General features: G+C 44.6%; 3 protein-coding genes, 1 long non-coding RNA gene and 1 pseudogene across 4 annotated transcripts; 4 read left to right on the top strand and 1 right to left on the bottom strand.

The window, feature by feature from the left end:
* Positions 1-6,169: 6,169 nt before the first annotated feature.
* LOC125512683 (uncharacterized) lies at positions 6,170-11,313 on the bottom strand. Its single transcript, XR_007285488.2, has 2 exons — positions 10,929-11,313; positions 6,170-6,830 (listed from the first exon to the last, which is right to left on the bottom strand). It is a non-coding gene; the product is annotated as an uncharacterized LOC125512683 (long non-coding RNA).
* On the top strand, positions 6,837-8,817 carry LOC147965075 (uncharacterized). Its single transcript, XM_087527653.1, has 2 exons — positions 6,837-8,769; positions 8,805-8,817. Exons 1-2 carry the CDS (start codon positions 7,070-7,072, stop codon positions 8,815-8,817), a joined length of 1,713 nt encoding a protein of 570 aa, XP_087383779.1. The 5' UTR covers positions 6,837-7,069.
* Positions 8,736-10,916, top strand: LOC147965074 (uncharacterized). Its single transcript, XM_087527873.1, has 3 exons — positions 8,736-9,729; positions 9,823-9,910; positions 10,004-10,916. Exons 1-3 carry the CDS (start codon positions 8,822-8,824, stop codon positions 10,745-10,747), a joined length of 1,740 nt encoding a protein of 579 aa, XP_087383999.1. The 5' UTR covers positions 8,736-8,821; the 3' UTR covers positions 10,748-10,916.
* Positions 11,314-12,035: 722 nt separating the features above from the next.
* On the top strand, positions 12,036-12,363 carry LOC147965073 (uncharacterized; annotated as a pseudogene).
* Positions 12,364-13,517: 1,154 nt separating this feature from the next.
* LOC147965072 (uncharacterized) lies at positions 13,518-18,001 on the top strand. The gene is made up of 8 exons (XM_087526658.1): positions 13,518-15,044; positions 15,322-15,604; positions 15,689-15,983; positions 16,073-16,283; positions 16,373-16,465; positions 16,561-16,668; positions 16,776-17,008; positions 17,358-18,001. Exons 1-8 carry the CDS (start codon positions 14,721-14,723, stop codon positions 17,584-17,586), a joined length of 1,776 nt encoding a protein of 591 aa, XP_087382784.1. The 5' UTR covers positions 13,518-14,720; the 3' UTR covers positions 17,587-18,001.
* The last annotated feature ends 2,695 nt before the right edge of the window (positions 18,002-20,696 follow it).

The following is a 20,696-nucleotide window of genomic DNA, read 5'->3' as shown; positions in this document are numbered from 1 at the left end:
CCTGACAAATACTTGTTTAAAAGTATGAGAGGAGCTAACATGACACTCCAAAAAAAGTCAGGAGAAATTAATGCCAAAAGTTTTTGAATTCAAATTGGAGTTTATTTGGAATTTATAAAAAAATGTTTTCTTCTAGTTTGGATTTTGCCTCTGGAAAAATGTTCACGTTGTAGGGTTTATTTTTCTGATGTTTTTGATATATATATGTACTATACAAAAATATTATAGATTTATCGTATTTTAGTTTTTTTCGTCTGCCTTATTTCAAAAAAAAAGGAAAAGAACCCTGGAGCTGGCCAGGCCAACCGGCCCAACCAACCGGCCCAGCCAGCCACCCTGCGCGGCCCAACAGCGAGCCACAGCCGCAGCCCAGCCGTGCTTTCACCCGAATCCCCTCGCGACCGGTCGCCCGATCGAACTCTTCCCTCTCTCTCTCGCTGACCGGTGGACCCCGCCGTCTTCTTCCTCCTCCGCACGCAACCGCCGCAGCAAAATCGCGCCGCCGCCGTATCCCGGAGATCGCGGGATCCTCCCCCGATTCGCCCCCTCCACCAAGGAACCCCTCCCCCTATATATACCCCTACTCCTTGTCCGTTTCTGCCCTGAAGCCGCCCCGAACCCCTCTCCATCGCCTGCAATCCCTCGCCGGAACCCGAGCGCCGCCGCGCACCATCATCACCCTAGCTCTCCACTACGACGACCTCATCGCCGTTCGAACCCACCACCGAAACTCCCTCGCTCGCCCGCACCTCCCCGCGCCCTCGCCCTCGCACAAAACCCACCGGAACACCACCAACGTCGACCACCCGAACGCCACCGCCACCCCGACCTCGCCGCGACCGTCTCCGACCACCTCCACCGGCGCCACGACCACCGTTGGACTCGTCGTTGTCTGCTTCATCTCCCTGGCCACCCCACTGATGCCGAAGATCACCGGAGCCGCCACACCGTCAACGCCGGAAGCTGCCGACCACGCCGGAGCTCCCCTGCCCTCACTGTAAGCACCAGGAACACCCTCAGCCGTTGGATCTATAGTCAACGCATTAGATTAGATTAGATCAAACAGTTTGGTTTATTTTGTTAGATTGTTTTAGTTCCGGTTTGTTTCGGTTTTTATTCGGTTTAGATCGATTCAGATTTAGTCGGTTTAGCCGATCGGTTTACTCTGTTTAGCCGTAGACCTATATTAGCCTATTAAACGCATGCGCACTGTTTAGTTCCAGATCGCACCCAATTCGGCCCGGTAGCGCCCGTTAGTTTTTTTTGTTATTTCCGTTTCTGTTTTAAAATCAGAATAGTTCTGATTTTATATTGCTTATAACTTTTATGTTTTAGATCCAAATTGAGTGATTCTTTTTGCATTAGATTCAAAATTTGTTGAAGTTTCTGTTTGTACCTTTGGATTCCAAATTGAGTAGTGTAAATTTGAGTTTTGATGAAATTTGTTCAAATCACTATTTTGGCCGTATCTTGAGTTTTGTTAAATATTTTTTGTTTGATTCCTTTTGCTACTGTTTTGTTATTGTTTTGTCTATCCAGAGTCATATAGTGATTTATTTTAGTTTATTTTAAATTAAGTTTTTTAGCAAAACAATATTATTTTAGTTCTACTTTTGTTTTAACCTATTATTTATAGTTTGAATTGTTTTTAAATTATTTATTTTTGTCACTTTTGACAAATTTAGTTTTGTTCTGTTATTTAACTGTAGACAATTTTATTCTTATTTTAAAAATTTTATTTTGTTAGTTTTGTATGGAAACTTGTATAGGTCATAGTTAGAGTTTTATAAAAGCTTTTTATTTGTTTCTTTTTGCAAATAAAGTTTTATGAAAAATACTTTCTGTTAACTTAGTTGTTTTACTTTTTATTTTCAGTTAATTTATTAGTTTAGTATTTTCTTTGTTAAGTTTTGCTTAGGACAAAACTATTTTTGTAGTTAAGGCAAAAGGTTTTCATAGTAGGTTCTTTATAGTCTTCCCCTATTAGTTCTTTCGATGTGCTATTTGTTTTGTGTTGGGTTTTCTTATTGGGTTTTATTTTGATTGTTAGATTTGCTTGCTAGAATGCTTGCTTATGTGAATGTCATGTTTGTTATTATAGATTTCATCGGAGAGTTGCGAATAGTCCTATCAAGTTAGTTTCAAGAGCGTTGTTATCTTCATCAACCTACCAGGCAAGTTCACTTTGACCATGTTTTTCATACCTATATTTTTATTGCATTTAGTGTCATCCTTGCAACAACTTCTCCAGTAGTGATATTGATTCTTGTAGTTGAGTCGAATGCATGAGGTAGGAACCCACCTCCCTGTTACCAAGCCCGGGACGTATATAGTTTTAATGCTACGTTGTAGTAGACGGGGTTTGGTATGAGTGCTCAGGAGTGGGGTGAGAATGAAGGACTTTACGTCAAAGACGACAACTTCATGATGGCATCTGCAAGGACTGCATCTTCAGTTCTCCTCAAGATTTCGAGACTCGAGACAAGAATTCAATACACACTACTAGGTGAAGGATGGTTGACGGGCACCCTGGAGAAACCAGTGGTTGGCCGAGATGCATGGAGAAGCGCCATGACATCTTGCGGAAAGCTTCACCCAGACTCAAAGAGACGGAAGAATACTTCATGCCCGGAAGCTTACCTGTGCAACCGCAAGTTACTATGGGCTCTGGCTTGGTTGACCTTAGTTGTGACTCTGGCTGGGACGGTGCTAGCAGATGTAGAACTACGGTAGGATTGGATGAGCACCGGACAGTGGTCAGAGGAACTCTTAGGAAGACCTTGTTTCGGTCATCTTGTTCTCAAACACCCTGAAGTGTGAGAATGTAAAGAGAGGGATCGAATCTTGCGGGTGAAGTGTACAAACCTCTGCAGAGGGTTAAAACCTAATCGATTAGCCGTGTCCCCGGTTACGAACAATTTGAGCCTCTGGACTTGGATCTATCTCGGAACTCTGAACACCGGACTGATAAGTTAATTGTGGGCAACTTATGATGATTTGGGCTATGAGACATCGGTTGGCGGAACCATGTCAGGATAGAAAACTCCGTAGTACAGACTCCGGTTAATTCCTTTGATGTAGGGGAAATAAAACCAGCTTTTATGCAAACAAAACTCAGATACAGAGCCACAAAGCCATACTGCATATAGTATAGTTTATCATCTGTTTTCTCTTATGGTGATCTTGCCGGTACATTCAATGTACTGACCTACATGGCTGCAACGTCTCATGTTGCAGATATGTTTCTTCCGACGGGTAAGAGTTACGTCATAGGGTTACGGTCTACACTCAACCTGCCGATGGCGTTGATGGGACTCCACACCCGATTGTTTGTTTCCGCTGAGACTTATGAGGTATATATCAGTTTTACGTTATTTATACATGTGATTGCACTTTGATATATACATTGATGTACTATGTGTGCTAGCATACCGATCCAGGGATGGCACAGATACACAGAGGCTTGACCATCTGAGGTCGGGTCGCCACAATTTCAATATAGCTCCCTAAAATAGTACGGGACTTTTATATGTTATAAAGAGAATTTCACCTTGTGAACTCCCTCGATTTAAATGGACCGAAGATCCATACGGTTTATTTGGTTGAGTTTTAAAATGGGTTGCATGATGACATGATGCAATGCACATGATGCAAAGATGAATGCAACAAACCAAACAAAATACATGACAAAACTCGGAACCCATGGAAGGCATCTGAAGATCCGGTCTTGGGGCGTCACACGCCCCCGCCGCGAGCCTCTCCGTCGCCGCGCCACCTCCTCGCCTCGCTCCGGCCGCCGTTCGCCGCCCGACCCTGCTAGCGCACCTCCCCTTGCCAAGCGCTGCCGCCTCCGCGCCGGCCCCGCCGCTCCACCACGCCGCCCTACTCCGGCGACCCCACGCTCGGGATCCGGTGCCCCGTCCTTCTCCGATGAGCTCCGGCGACTCCCTCCTCCGCTCCGGCCGCCGTCCTCTCCCTCCCTGCCCAGTTCTCTGGCGAGATCTAGTCGCACCTCGGAATGTATGCGAACCCTAGATCTGAGCAGGTTGACCCCTCGTTTTCGTCTAAGTCCTTTTTCTGTGATGATTTTATGCCCTGTTCATTGCCCCATATCTCCATGACTGTACCTCCATTTCATGCAACATGCATATTATATATCAAAATATTCATTCTGAGATGCTCTTCATTTCGTTCCATTGTGGCATGCTTGTTTGAGTTCATCTTGATGCCTAAATCATTGATGCAAGAGTGCTATAAAATGTTTACTGCTGCTACTTATCAGTTTATGGTGATTTGTCATTTTTGTCACATTTGATGTGTGCTTCATATGGGCATGAGCTCTACATGTGTTTTGAACTATGAGATGCCATCTTTACAGAGGTGCTTGCCTTGTATTTTTTTATCAACATGGTGACTAGCACAAGCATGCAAACTAGGCTTCGTGATATTGCTATTTTCAAGGACTTAGGATTTTTGCTAAGTCCTTCTCCTGCTGTTTTTTTATGGCATGTAAACATAATGCTACAGTGAGATCCATGCTTATTTTGGGATACATCGGTAAGGATGTTTTGAACATGTGTTTATGCTCTATCCGTCCATGCACCTGTTTGCAATTATGGAATGCTCTAGCATTTCTTGTTCTTTCTCTACTTTTGCTATAAAATGTTCCTCGCAGAATGTTAACTTGCTAATCAATTTTGCCATGGTTGTTGCTAATGATCCATGCATCCTATGAGCGTGCTCTTGCCATGGTTATCTTCATGAACATGTAATCATGATGTTACTATGCTTTTTTTGTCATGCAATGCTTTGTGGTGAGTGATTTGAGCTCGCCAAGTTGCCTTCATAATTCTGTTTATGCCATGCTCTGTTAATAAAACTTGCTATGTTTACATGGGTGCCATCATATCTTCTGTGCCTTTTTGGCTCATGATCAGTAAGGGACTTTTGATCTATGCATTTAGTGGAATCATTGCATGCCTTGGTTTGCTATGATATGTTCTTGTAGTATGTTGTTTGCTAGCTCTAAACATTGCTTCCTGATGTTATTTCTGGCATGTTAGTATTTTCACGAAGTCTGTGAAGCTGATATCTTTTGCACTTTTGCCATGCTTGTTTGAACCTGCTCTTGTGTGATTTAGTCGTAGCTCAGTGTTCATGTTTTGCCAGGTATCTTGTGTACATCACTGCCATATATTTTGTGGTTATGTTGGGGTGAAGTAGCTTAGTTTGTTGTTGCATTCTACGTGGCATCGTGCTGTTAATCGCAGAATTGTGCCATCCTTGTTTTGCTTCCCATTTACAAACCGTGCCTCCGTTTCCGGTGATCTTTATATCGATTTCGACCGAAATAATCTCATATTTCCAGCGGCACACTTGGTTTGCCAACACTACAACAAAATTGACATACTGTGATGAAAATCCTCGTGACGATGGTGGACAACGTCACCTAAATGCCTAATGTGTGATGTTCTCATAGGCGGTGTCACCAATTGCCGCAAATCGGTGACATTAGACGTCACTAGGATGCCTCGGCCTTTCAGCACACCTGGTTGCCAATTTCTGTGACGATTTGATATTTTGTATGACGAACTAGCTGGAGTCATCGAATACTACAAATGTGTGATGATCCTTTTTTTGTCATGTAGCGTCTAGCAGTGGGACCCACCATAGCTAGTTTAGGGGTTATCGAGAGGTAGGAGCCATGCGTCGGTTTTGGCAGTGGGACCTGCCACCATTTTTTGTAAGCCTATTTAGCGTTGTAATTATTTTATTTTATCTAATATAAGTAGGTAGTGGCCATGGAAATACTTATGAGTATTATATTCTTAAAAAGGGAAGACCTTGTTTTGTTCTTTTTTAGATGGTTTTTTTTCTTTCTAATATAAATAGGTAGTGGCTCAAGCAAAAATTTAATCAGGCATTAAAAATATAAATTTTAAAACAATTGTTTTTGTTTGGCAGTGTATATGCTGAAAACTTCAATTGCGCGCTCGTGAGCTAATTTTGTTTCCTTCTATCTCAAAAGTTAAAATGGAAATAGGAGAGTCGATGACATCTTACTTTTTTTATTCTTATTATAAACAGTCTGGGCAAAAAACTTGAATGAGGCGCTCGTGAGGTCATATTGTTTCGTTCTATCTATAAAATCTAAAAATAAGACAGGAGAGTCGATGCCAAAAGGATTATTACAGGAGTTAGAACCAACATTAGGAAAGAGTACGGACGCTATACAAATCGTGCTATCATATCCTTGGACTATACGTTGCCATTAGGAAAGAATTTGGATGCTATACAAATGTGATATCATCTTCTTGGACTACACGCCTGGGCGTGTGTGACTATATCTGTAGTTTTTTTAGGGAGACTATATTTGTAGGTTAGTTATTTCTTCCCGGGGCATATGTGACTCGATCTGATCGTCTTCTCGGTTCTGGCTGGCGGCGTTTCACGGCGGGGAGAAGCAGCACGGCGATAGCCGAAGCACGGCACAGATCGCTTCCGGCTAGTTGTTGCCAATTGAAGTAAGTGCATCCACTCCCCTGTACCACCTCACGCGGATCCATCCGGCCACCATATCGACATATCATACGAGGCGTTACAGCACCGCCGCATCGCACCGGCTACCGCCTCTCCCTCTTACCTCCATTCTTCCACCACAGGCATCACATTTGCTCGTCGACGACGGGGACAACGTCGCTCGTCCTCAACCTGTCCCCAACTGTGCGCAGAGTTTGCAGTCTATCCATCACCTGACGAAGGAGCAGAGTTTGGACTTGCCAGTGCTCCCGGCTTGGCCCCAACTCCCAAAGCATCAGTCCAGCCGACCCCTGCAAGGTAAAGGTAAATTGTGTGAACGATTGAACTGTTACTTCTGCTGTTGTATTGTGTGTACGAATCTTAGATGTAGCATAGATAGATGCATGGTTTTGCAATGGCAGTGAGCATATATATTTTTGTGTACAAGACATGCACAAGTCCGTGGCGTTTGGAAACCAAGCATATATGCTGTACTTAGGAAAGACAATGTGAAGGAGGTTTTGTTTTACTAAATTCATTGCCTGCGTAGATGTTCTCATCAATCTTGAAAGGGTTAAATTTGTGCCCGTTTTGTTGTTTCAGTTTAGTAGTGGGTTCACTAGTTGTGTTAGTAGTAGATTTTGCTTCAATGCGGTGTAAGCATAATTTTGTTAACGGCAAACTATTTTGTTGTAGTGCAATGGATCGAAGCTGGATACAAGGAACGTGTTTCGCACCACCATACATGAAAGGTGTTGATGAGTTTATGGGTTTTGTTCGCCAAAATTTTAGGGAAAACCAGGACATACTGTGCCCATGCAAAGACTGTATGAATGTGGAACACCGCAGCCAGGCTGAAGAAGAGGAGCACATACAATGCAATGGTATGTCTGTTACATATACAAGGTGGGTCTTTCATGGTGAAGCGGTCAGTCATGATGAAGGTGATAATATAGAGGGTGCTGCATATCAATCAGATGATGATGATGACTGTGATGTAGGCAACGGAGGTGATGTTGCGTATATGGTAGATGATATGTTCATGTCTGGAAGGCAAGGCAAGGGTAAGCCTAACCTCTTTTCCAAGCTAATGGAGGAGGTGAAGAAAGATCTTTATGAAGGATGTAGTGATTTCACACGGCTATCGTTCATTATTAAGCTCCTCCATATCAAATCATACAACCGAATTACAAATAGAGCATTTAATCAGTTTGTTGAGTTGATTAGTGCGGCGTTTCCACATGCTGATATACCTAAATCATACACTGAAGCTAAGAATGTTCTTAGTGAAGTCGGGCTGGGTTACGAGACAATTCATGTTTGCAAGTTTGATTGTGCATTGTTTTGGGGCGAACATGCCAACAAGAGCCATTGTCCTGAATGCGAGACTTCAAGATGGAAAGATGAGAAGGGAAGGAAAAAGATACCTCACAAGGTACTTAGGTACTTTCCTATCATCCCAAGGCTTCAAAGATTTTTTGTGTCAAAGGAACAATCAGCAGATGCAAGGTGGCATGAGGAGAAGAGGGTTGCTGAGGCAAATGTTATGAGACACCCTGCTGATGGTGAAGCATGGAAGCACTTTGATAGTGAGTTCGGTTGGTTTGCTAAGGATGCCCGTAACATGAAGCTTGGTATTGCCACAGATGGATTCAACCCCTTTGGAAACATGACTAGTTCATATAGTATGTGGCCTGTTTTTATCATCCCCTACAACTTCCCACCCTGGATGTGCATGGACCAATCTAATTTCATGATGTCTTTGCTTATTCCTGGTAGAAAAGCACCTGGAAAGGAGTTCCATGTTTTTATGCAACCGCTGATTGTAGATATGATGAAGCTTTGGGGAACTGGTGTGGAAACATATGATGCATTGACGGGGGAACCATTTAATTTGCATGCAGCATTTTTGTGGTCGATTCATGATTACCCTGGACTGGCCACTTTATCGGGGCGTAGCACAAGAGGTTATCATGCATGTGTGCATTGTGATGTGGACCCTTGCTCCAAGCCTTTGAAAAACAAAATTGGGTTTGTTGGGCACCGGAGATTTCTGCCTACTAATCATCCTTACAGAAGACGCAAACTTTTCAATGGGAAGACTGAGAATAGAGGGAAACCTCGGAAGTTCACAAACAAAGAAGTGGTGGACAGGTTAGAAAAACTTGTTTTCAAACCAGGCAAGTATCCAGGAAATAAGAGGAAGCGCCCTGAAAAAGGTGAACTAAACTGGAGTCAAAAGGTGAGCCTGTATGATCTGCCATACTGGTCGAAACTGAAATTAGCATACAACCTTGATGTGATGCACATTGAGAAGAACATATGTGAGAATATACTTGGGGTTCTACTAGAGAGTGATGGAAAGAATAAGGATACAGTAAGTGCAAGAGTGGATCTGCAAAAACTTGGAATAAGGATAGACTTGCATATGAAACCTGATGGGAAGGGTGGATTTACGAAGCCAAAAGCAGAGTATAATCTTAAGAGGGAAAATAAGAAAAGATTCTGCGAGTATCTAGCTAATGTGAAATTCCCAGATGGATATGCTAGTAATTTAGCAAGATGCGTGGATCTTGAATCATGTAAAGTGCATGGGTTGAAGACCCATGACTGCCACATACTTTTGCAACAAGTAATGCCAGCTGCACTAAGAGGACTTGTGAGAAATGATATATATGAAGCAATTGCTGAATTGGGTAACTTTTTCAGGCAGCTGTGCTCAAAAACTCTTAGACTTGATGTGCTTCATCAGATGAAGGAAGATATTCCTGTAATTCTATGCAAACTTGAGAAGATTTTTCCACCTGCCTTCTTTGATGTAATGGTCCATTTAGCTGTTCACCTACCTGAAGAGGCAATTCTCAGGGGGCCCGTGCATTATGGCTGGATGTATCCAGTAGAAAGAAGGCTTGGGTACCTAAAGGGAACTATTCGTAATAGAGCAAAGCCAGAAGGGTCGATTGCAGAGGGTTATGTCGTGGATGAGTGCTTAACCTTTTGCTCCAGATATTTGATTAATATTGAGACAAGGTTTAACAAGGAAGATAGGAATAGGGATGGGAAGCGGAGTGTTTCTGTTGATGAGTTGGAAGTTTTTTCAGTTGTTGCAAAAGGTTTTGGGTCCTCCAAACTCCATTGTTATCCAACTGAGTACGACCAAATGGTTTGGTATGTGCTCACCAACTGTCCTGAAGTAGAGGAGTACATGGAGTAAGTTCACTTGTCATCATCACCAATAGTAAAGTATGTGATTGGCTCTAGTGAAAATGAATTATAATGATATTTTGTGCTTTATTGTTGTAGGGTTTGTCGGGAAGAAATACAAAGGAAAGGTGTCATCAACATTGATCAGACACTTAAGAAAGAATTCCCTACATGGTTCGAAAAGCATGTAAGTTATATGTTTATGTTTTTGTTATGTCGATCTTGCATTTTAATGTCAATAACCTGACCATGTAACTACTGTCTGCGCATCTTGTAACAGATATATACTTTAGGGGAACAAAATGTTCCGAAGGATTTGTACTCACTAGCATGTGGGCCAAACAAGCGTTTAGTGGTATACTCTGCCTGCAATGTCAATGGTGTTCGGTATCACACCCTGAATCGTGAAAAGAATAGAAAAACTCAAAATTCAGGAATCATGGTGAAAGAAATTGTCAATCTTGAAGAAACTGAGTACTATGGTGTTCTAAAAGAAGTTCTTGAGTTGCGGTACCCCAAAAACAAGCATGGAGAACGGTCGGTCTTTTTGTTTCGTGGTGATTGGTTTGATCTCCATGGCAAGGCGACTGGCATGAAAGATGATGTTTACTTCAAAAGTCTTAATGTTAAGGCGCTTCGATACAAGAAGGATCCTTTCATCTTGGCTTCTCAAGCAGAACAAGTGTTTTACATGGAGGACACAAAATATGGAAAGGACTGGAATGTGGTGCAGACTTTCAGTCATAGACATTTGTACGATGTACCTAAACTGGAGACAGGTGAGCTCAATGCTACAGATGCATACCAGGAAGAAATGCCCTCGACAACTTCCACTGTGAAGGATATTGATCAGTTGTTGGACACTTATAGCCGTGATGATGAAGAAGGCACGCCTGTTCATGCTAGTATTGTTCATGATCTTCTGAACGACGACAACAACTACGATGAAGATAGTGCTACTGACGATGATGGACAGGAAGATGGTGCATTGAGTGAGAACGAGCATTCAAGTGATGATGAGTAGATCATATAATGCCTATTTGTATTTTACCAAAGTTTAAAACTGTTTTATGTTCATGTTCACGCAATACAGTACAGACCATGGTTCGGATTTGACACATATACGTGGCCAATAAATCTACTCTGTTCCACCCTACTGAAATATATACTGTAGAAGACTAGGAGGCGATCGATCAAGCACTCACCCTGCAGGCTGCAGCAATATCGCGGGTTCCCCTTTGCACGCGCCTCTTGCAGAACCACCGGGACGCGACCTTTCTCCTCTCGCGCGACCCATTCCGACTCCTCCCCTCCGCCGCGTGCATCCTCGACAGCAGAGGGGGAAGGGGCCGCCGAAGTGCTTCGGACAGCACACTGTTGCGGAGCCGCCATCGGCAAAGCAAGCGCCTGTGCAGCGGGGCTAGGGCGCTCGGCCCAAGAGGTGCTCGAGCCACCGGCGGCAAGGTGCGGCAGCAGGTCGTTTGGCGCTGATTTGGGGATTCTTTTTGTGGTCAACGGCACGGAGGAGACGAGGTGATAGCTAGCAGCCTAGCACAAGAGCAGAAGCAGCGAGATGAGTGTGAGCGTTTTTTAAAGCATACACCACAATGACATAAGCATTATATCTGTATTAATAAGAGCATCTACAGCTGGGCACCTCAAATCCGCCTCATACGTCCGGATGGGCTGCCCGGTCACTGACCGGTCGTGATTTTCTAACTCAGACGACCTCCTTAAATGAGCCTCAAACGACCGGACTGACCAGCACCCCGCATGTCCAGTCCAAATATGGGGCGTCCGGGCGCGCCCGGGCACGTCCGCCACGTACGACTGATGAAGAGATCCCACACGGACTCGCCCGAAAATCTGGCGGTCCGACGGACGCCTCCTCCGTCATCGTGGTGTGAAAGTCGCATGACGCCGCTCTAGCTCACCGGCCGAGAGCAAATCCACCTATTTGACCCGATCGGAGTACCGAAACCCTAGCCCATCCAACCCCCTCTCTTTGGGCCGCCAGTCCGAGCCCATCGACCTCTCCCCTCTCCGCGACGCCAGTCCTAGCCCATTCACCTCCTCCCTCTCCCGCCCTGGCGCTCTGCCCATGCTCCGGCGCTCCGCCATGGTCCGGAGGAAGATCACCTGCTATGCAATGCTCCCGCCGGAGCGCCGTGCCGAGATTCAACACGAGATCCGTGCGAGACAAGCCACGCGCAGCCCACATCGCTGACGGGCTGCCCCCAGACTCGCCAGAGCTGGAGTAGGAGGAGTTGCAGCCGGGGGAAGAAGATGAGGAGGATGAGAAGCTAGCTCCGATGGAGGTGGAGGAGGCGGAGCAGCCGGAGCTACAGCTGTCGGGCTTCAACATGGTGCAGGCGGAGGCAGAGTTTGCCGTCGCCCAGTACAACGAGATGGCAGAGCAGCAGGCCATCCTGAAGTCCATCCAGGATGAGGGCTATGTGAAGGCCAACCAGGTGTTCCTCCGGCAGGAGCAGGCGGCGTCCGACGCGCTCTTCGCCGAACTCGAGGCAGAGATAGAGACGAAGGAGGCCGGAGCGGAGCAGCCGGAGGAGGCAGAGCCGGCTGCCACCAATGCTGCTGGAGCCGGGCACGGAGATCGTTGACATCTTCGAGGATGAGTAACTAGGTGGTCTACGTAGTATGTAGGTTTATTTTGTTTATATGTCTTTGTATGGATTTAAGAATCAAGTATGAGATGTCCAGATACAACAAGTGAAATTTAAGACGTGCTCGGTCACAGCCGGCGGACGCGTCTGGGCGTGTCCGCGGGCGTTTGAGGGGCCATATTTTATATATCCAGATGTATATGCTCTTAGAGCATCTATAGCCCGACACAAATCTGCCCCAAACTTTCGAGCGGCCTTCCCGGTCACTACAGGGACGCATTTTTACCACCTAACTGAGCAACGCAAATCAGGCCCAAACACTCAGATGCGTTGCGGGCGTTTGGAGGTGGATTTTGCGAGTTGTGTTTGTAGATGATCTAAGAGGTCGACACTAGGCGCCTCTTGACCTGCCCAAAAATTTGGTCGGTCCCCGCACTAGTGTCAAATCAAAACCACCTGTGTTGTTGGATTATGTCTTCCCCGCCTCGACCGAAACAAAATCAATGAAAGAAAAATCACATACACCGTCATCGATTTAGTCGGTGTAAGAGTAGGACGGGTGATGACAGAGGATGAACCCTAGATCACTTATGCAGGAAGTTACCAATTTTATTTACACCAGTAGTTACAATAATCACTCATTGCATTTTGTTTTTGCCATATCAAATACTAAGACCCCTTTGTACAGCTTTTGACATATTTATTTAGAATTCTCCTAAAAATGGAAAACACCACATCATAATGTTCATGTAAGATTTGCTTTTTTTAATAATCATTTGCTACTTATTTCGAATTAAATGAATTACATAATATTAAGTGGAAATAAAATTCTGAAAATAAACCATCTTCTCACAAAAAAAAACTCTTTTCCCTCCACCCACGCAGTATTTTCCCTCCACTTCTCTATTTTTTTCCCGCATCCACCCTGTGTCCCCACCCGTCAAAGACCCAGCCAAAGTTTATCATTTTATCTTGCCCGCGAAGAGGCACCGCTAAAAGCCACCGCCCACCCGGGCATTTTTTCCTTAGATTCAATCGACTCTCCAATCCCACAACTGCGGCGATCAGGGCCGGCAGATTGGGGGTCGCCACCCCGCCGGCAGAGCACGGATCCACCACATCGACCATCCCCGCGAGCACTCCGCTCTACTCCCCCCTGATTGCGGCGACCGGTGACGGCGGATTGGAAGAGGCTGCCCGACCGGCCGAGCTTGGATCCGCTGCATCAACCGGCGACATCTGATTGGAGGAGGCCGCCCACCCGGCTCTCTTTCTCCACCGATTGGAGCGACCGGCGACGGCTCACCGTAATTTCCTCATCCCACCCTCCTCATCCCGCAAGCTCTAGACGTAAGGGATCACTAGGGAAGGGATTTGGGGGGACAAAGCACACACGCCCGTGAGATTTCTTTACATCTCTGAATAGAACGACAGTGTGGCAAATCTAGTAACCCTGTAAGATTTAATCAGTCTTTATTCAGTTGTCATGAGATTTATTATCATACAACGATCATGTGGCTTCCATGCTTGTGGTTCTGCTACCCCATAAATAGTTCTTTACTAGAAGTGGTTTGCGACACTAAGTAAAACTTCGACCCATCAAGGGCTTTGGTTTTCAAATCCAAGTCCCAAAATGATAGCTGCTCGCGGAAAAACTTGACTTCCTAAGCATTTTCTCTTTCTTATGATTCTGATACTTTAAACTTGAGGGCATTCATGCCGTGCTGCTCTTGCTGAACATCTAGACAACAGAATAGAATGCTTATTGAAAGCCCTTTGCCTTAGTGCAAGGCTGCTAGCCATTTCAAGTAGTTCAGAAATATTGTACTGCATCCTGAGTATTCAGAAGCTTTTTTTGGGCCGCTCCAGCTACCCGAACAAGCCGAGGCCCATGCCACCGTGCCACTGACGGAAAAGGCCCACAAACAGCCACCTCACACAGACGCTCCTAGGCAATTTTGCCCCAGGGAGCTTTGTGATGTAAGGGATTCGAATTCTGTATAAAGACTGAGTCTCCACTTTTCCTTGTTCAAAACTGAATAAAGATAGGATCTGCACTTGTTCCAAACTGAATAAAGATAGAGTGTGCACTTGTTCAAAACTGAATGAAGACAGAGTCTGCACTTATTCAGAATGAATAAAGACAGAGTCTGCACTTGTTCTTGTTTAACTAAATTCTGGATGCTCCATATATCCATGTATGTTATTTATTTCGATCTGTTCTACAACCCTCAAAAGCATCATATAGTAATTTACTTTTAAGGTCCATTTCCAAACATGTTTAAGCAGATTTCATAATGTAGGCTGGTAGGTGTTTTGGCAATTCATTAAGTTCACTATCTCTCATCTTTTCCAGCTTCAGTTACTAACATCATGCCACCAGTTCTGGAGAGTGATATGCATAGCAGGGAATATCTTGCGGAACAGAAACGCAAGGGTGAGGTGTATTTGAAGGAAAGGGATGTAAGGATTGCAGAACGCAAGGCTGCGGAGCGGCAGTCTCTTAAAGACATACAAAGCTTAGCTCGTAGCCTTGTATACCCTAGTGCCTCTAATGCGCAACCGACACAAAATACACGAGGTGCTGATGATCGCAGTGACTCAAAGTATGAACCAGATGCTGAAGAGGAGGCCCATGCAGAGGAAGAGGATTTGAGAGATGAAGAGGAGGTCGTTGTTGCTAAGTCCAAAGCAATGGTAATATATCATGCAGACTTACATCTTAAATAATATGTGCAATGTGGATTCACTGGCTTTAATTTTGCCTTGGTTGTATCATGTGTATGTCACTATGCACTATAAGTATCACAAATAGTTGACTCAAAAGATTTATTCACATTTTCCGTCCCTCCACTTTTCCTAATTAATATAGACGATGATATCTCTGTTCACTGCATTCTTATTTGAACCTATGCTGACATTGCACAGGTTAGTGTTGATTAACTGCCTTGTTTGACTCACCTGTTTGACCCAGGCACCTGAAGGTTCTACCATGCCAAAAACAAAAAAGCGTGTCAGATCCAAAAATAGTGCAGCTGCTACCTCAAGAATAACAAGATCTAGAGCTACCGCAACAACTGAGTCAATTGAAGCTACAAACCATCAAGAACAGTCTGCACCAAATCCAACAAACACATCACCTCACCTAACTTCTAAGGATGGCAACTCACTTGACGCTGATTCAGGGGTACAAGGTTCTCAAGACATGATAGGCACATCTGGACAATCAGATAACATGATTACATTACAAGGCCAAGGTATATGCGACATCATCGCTTTACCCCTTCTATTTTCCACTTGAAATTATAACCTTCTAATTTATTTGCTAGCTTGTAATGTAGATGCATTAGCATGCTCCACTGGTCCAACTGATCCACGACCGTCAAGGAGAGGTCGTGGACGTAGACCAACGATGGGGCATGGGCTTCAGGAGTATGCAAGCAGAAATGGAGGGAGGAAAATGCGTATTCATTTTTCAGCGGGGAAAGTGAGACCTATAGACCCAGTCCAAGCAGCAAAGCTTTCTTTTGAGTGTGGTATCCACATCAGGAGCAGAATGCATGTTGCTAGGCACTGGAATGACTATGCCAAAAGCCCACTCAAACGTGTTATTCCCCATGCTATTAAAGATATCGTGGTGGGATAGTTTCCTTCAATTTTCATACATGTGTTCACATGTTGCATAGTAAATTTAGTGATAAATCGTATATATGATTGGTATTTCATCTTAACTTTGAGATGGAAAAGGATGACAAGGTTGGGAATGATGTATGCACAAAAGTAATCCAGAAGGGTGTTCAACAACAACGCTACAGGATAAAGAAGAAATACTTCAATGGTTATACTGCTCAGGAAGCATTATCAAATAAGCCAGCGAACATTACTCATGAGAATTGGACCAGCCTTGTCAATAAATGGTCCGATGAGAGAAACAAGGTTTGTAACAAGATATGCGACCAACAATAGTTTTTGCACTCACATCTATTGTATCATATGTAATACTTATATTCATTTTCTTTATATAGAAAATATGTCAAATGAACAAGGAAAACCGAGAAGCTGTCAAGCATCACCAAAAGACTGGATCTATGTCTTATGTTGCCTATTTCAGCAAACTTGTAAGAAATCCAAATATCTTACTTGTAGTCCTATGCCTATTGCATCTGGCCAATATATATGTAGTAGAAATGTTACAATTTCATATATCTTGTAGAAAAAAGACAAGTACAATAATCAGGACCCAAGTCCTATTGAGTTTTTCAAAGACACCCATACAAACAGCAAGACTGGTAGCATGAGCGAGCCGGCACTTCTAGCTCATGTAAGATTCCTCTATTGTTTCTGACTTGAAATAGACTCCCATATTGATCAAGTGTAATCTACCATATAAACTTTGCCTTAGCATCAATGTTTTTCTTTATACTACAGAATGCGACGGAAAATAAAAGAGAAGCACAATCAGAAGGTGAGCAGCCAGTATCCGATACAGCGATTGTGGCTGAAGTTCTAAAGGAAGAAAGCGCCCATAGCAGCTTCCTTTCCAGCATGGGGTATGCATCAAGATCCAGGAGGTCTGGGAGCTCTACTTCATCAGCCCAGATCCGAGTTTTAGAAGAAAGAATTGAACAGAAGGATAGAGAGGCAAAAGATGCAAATGACAGGTAATTATCTTATTTCCCTTTCTGTTCTTGTTGGTTATTTTTGTTTGCTTCTGTGTGCACATTGCACTCACTGTAGTGAACAAAAGTTCAACTAAGGAGTGCTTCTTTTAACCTGTGTTATCGACTTGATAACCTTTTGGTGATGCTTCCTGTAATCAAGTTGTTGGTTTTGCATATTTTAAAACATTGTAAGTTATTCTTGGGTTTACTGTTTCATTGGCCCATGGGCATGCTTGCCTTGACATTTAATAATGTGCTTCTCTATTTCAAATTGGTACCATTGTACCTTATTTTCTTGTCTGTTTTAATCTCATTACGATGCAATGTTGTTGTGTTTTTTCATTTATAGGCATCGGGAGGAGTTAGCCACAAGACTTCAAGCACAAGAGAGAGCATTTCAAGAGATACAGAAGAATCAGCAAGAAGAATTGGAAGCTCTAAAGAAGAGCCAGCAAGAGAAGAATGAAGCCTGGGCAAAGAAGCAAAAGGAGACGGATAATCTGCTTGATTTTCTCTTGAGGGCTCAAGCAACTCAGCAAGCAACTCAGCAGTCCCAGTCTAAACCAGATGGTTCATGAATGCCATCCTTACATTGGAATCATCAGGAGAACATATGTGGTCTTTAGTTAATATTAGTTTTCATGTTGCCTATTGTCTGTGTCAAACTTGAGTCAGTTTTTTACTGTCATTTTTGTTTACAGAATGATTTGGCTGAGACAATTTCATATATAATATGATTTGATTTTCATATCAACTTATGATGTGATTGTTCTCTTTAACTTTTTTATATAATCTGATGTGATGTGATGTGAATTAAATACTTATTTTCATCGTAATTTAGATTCAAAAGAGAGTAAATATATTTTGATGACGTCATCTTCATGCATAATAGAAGTAGTGGCACTAGTAGTGGGATAGCCGCTTGGGTGTTGATGTGGCATAAAGTTAGTGACGTCGCCTCGTCACCGAATATGGTACAATATGGCATATTTCCTCCTAGCACGTGACATTAACTGACTGTCATGGAAATAGCAAGTCGATGACATTCTATACAACGTCACCGAAGGTCCCAATTTCGATGACATTTTTGCGCGTGCGCCGTCACTAGGAGTAATCTATGACGGGGAATCCGTGACGATGCTTGTGACGCCCATAAAATGTCATCGAGGGGTAATTTGTGACGTTATTAGCTATTCGATGACATTTTTTAGCTCGTCATGGTAGGCCCGATCTCTTGTAGTGCAAGTTGATGCCTTGATCATTCTTTCCCTTCCGAAGCACGCATATGCATTGCATATCATGTCTTGCATATCATGCCATGTTTTGCATCATGTTGCTTGTGCATTGCACCGTGATTGATTGTTGGTCCTTTGCTTGTGTTCTTGCTTTGGGTAGAGCCCAGAGACGAGTACGTGATCAAGGAACCTGTTGAGTATGCTAGCGAGGATCAAGCTTTTGACAACTCTGAGAACTTTGCAGGCAAGATGACCATACCCTCGAAATCACTTCTATCTTTGCTTGCTAAGTTGTTCGCTCTTTTGCTAGGTCGTGCTACCTACCACTTGCTATATTATGCCTCCCATGTTGCCATGTCAAGCCTCTAACCCACCTTTCCTAGCAAACCGTTGTTTGGCTATGTTACCGCTTTGCTCAGCCCCTCTTATAGCGTTGCTAGTTGCAGGTGAAGATAAAGTTTGTTCCATGTTCGAACATGGATATTGTTGGGATATCATTATTATATCTTATTTACTTTAATGCATCTATATACTTGGTAAAGGGTGGAAGGCTCGGCCTTATTCCTGGTGTTTTGTTCTGCTCTTGCCACCCTAGTTTCTGTCATACCGGTGTTATGTTCCTTGATTTTGCGTTCCTTACACGGTTGGGTGTTATGGGAACCCCTTGATAGTTCACTTTGAATAAAACTCCTCCAGCAAGGCCCAACCTTGGTTTTACCATTTGCCTACCTACCACCATATACATTTCCCTTGGGTTCTGTAGACTCAAGGTTCATCTTTATTTTAACCCCCCCCCCGGGCCAGTGCTCCTCTGAGTGTTGGTCCGAACCGAGCTGCCTGTGAGGCCACCTCGGGGAATCTCGAGGGTAGGTTTTACTCGTAGCCTGTCTCATCCGGTGTTGCCCTGAGAACGAGATATGTGCGACTCCTATCGAGATTTGTCGGCACATCGGGTGGCTTTGCTGGTCTTGTTTTACCATTGTCGAAATGTCTTGTAACCCGGATTCCGAGACTGATCGGGTCTTCCCGGGAGAAGTAATATCCTTCTTTGACCGTGAGAGCTTGTGATGGGCTAAGTTGGGACACCCCTACGGTGTTTTGAACTTTCGAAAGCCGTGACCGCGGTTATGGGAAGATGGGAATTTGTTAATATCCGGTTGTAGAGAACTTGACACGTAACTTAATTAAAATGAATCAATCGCGTGTGTAGCCGTGATGGTCTCTTTTCGGAGGAGTCCGGGAAGTGAACATGGCCTTGTGTTATGCTTGAGCGTAAGTAGCTTCAGGATCACTTCTTGATCACTTATAGCTTCTCAACCGTGTGTTGCTTCTCTTCTCGCTCTCGTTTGCGTAAGTTAGCCACCATATATTCTTAGTGCTTGCTATAGCTCCACCTCGCTAACCTTTCATACCCTTGAGCTTAAATAGTCTTCATCTCGTGGGTGTGAGATTGCTGAGTCCCCGTGACTCACAGATACTTCCAAACAGATGAAGGTGCCGATGATGCCAGTGCAGGGGACGCTACCGAACTCAAGTGGGAGTTTGATGAGGATTCGGGCCGTTACTATGTTTATTTTCCGGATGATCAGTAGAGGAGCCCAGTTGGGGCGATCGGGGATCTAGCATGTGGGGTTGTCTTTCTTTATTTTGGTTCCGTTGTCGGACCTTTGATTGTATTTTCGATGATGTACGGATTATTTATGTATTGTGTGAAGTGGTGATTGTAAGTCGACTCTTTATCCCTTTCTTATTCAGTACATGGGATGTGTAAAGATTACCCCTCTTGCGACAAGCCTACCATGCGGCTATGCCTCTAAGTCGTGCCTGGACACGTGGGAGATATAGCCGCATTGTGGGTGGTACTGTGGCCACATGAGGCCGGCGCCAACCCCATCCAGCTCGGGGGCACGTAGCTGTCGTCGCTCGTCTCCGGAGACTCCAAGTGCTCAGGAGAGTCGCTGGACCACCAGGAGTCGCCACTGTCGCTAGAGGAGCTGGTGCCAAGACCGGTGGCGAGCCCCATGCCCGCCCCAGCATCGTCCTGGCGACCTCTATCCAGGCAGCACTCCAGGCGGCGGCCTTCCTCGGGGAAGACCTTGAAGAACAGCACAGAGGTGCTGTCATACTCGAAATGGATCGCGAGGGCACCCTCCGCATGGCAGACTAGGGCAATCTCACCCCAGCCTCGGGTCATGAAGATCTTCCCGGAGGCAACGGTTCCAATCCCCGCTCCAGTCGTTGGGGCGTCGCAGTCGGCATGCTGCATCCAAAGTTTGCGAAGGCCCTTTGGCGGCATCTCGACGGCAAAGAACAGTGGGAGGCATATCTAGGTGCTCGGGGGTATCGCCGCCCACAACACGAACTCGCGCGAAGAGTCTGCAGCATGGACCCCTGGGGCGATGGCGTGCGCCTCCGCGGCACAGCAACCACGGCCCTGGCGCAGGTGGCGCCAC

This window comes from Triticum urartu, chromosome 6A (assembly GCF_056163025.1).
Source record: "Triticum urartu cultivar PI428250 chromosome 6A, HENAU_Tu73, whole genome shotgun sequence".
Taxonomy (NCBI): domain Eukaryota; kingdom Viridiplantae; phylum Streptophyta; class Magnoliopsida; order Poales; family Poaceae; genus Triticum; species Triticum urartu.
Note: the sequence above shows the minus strand (reverse complement) of the source record. Positions and strands in the feature narration are given on the sequence as shown.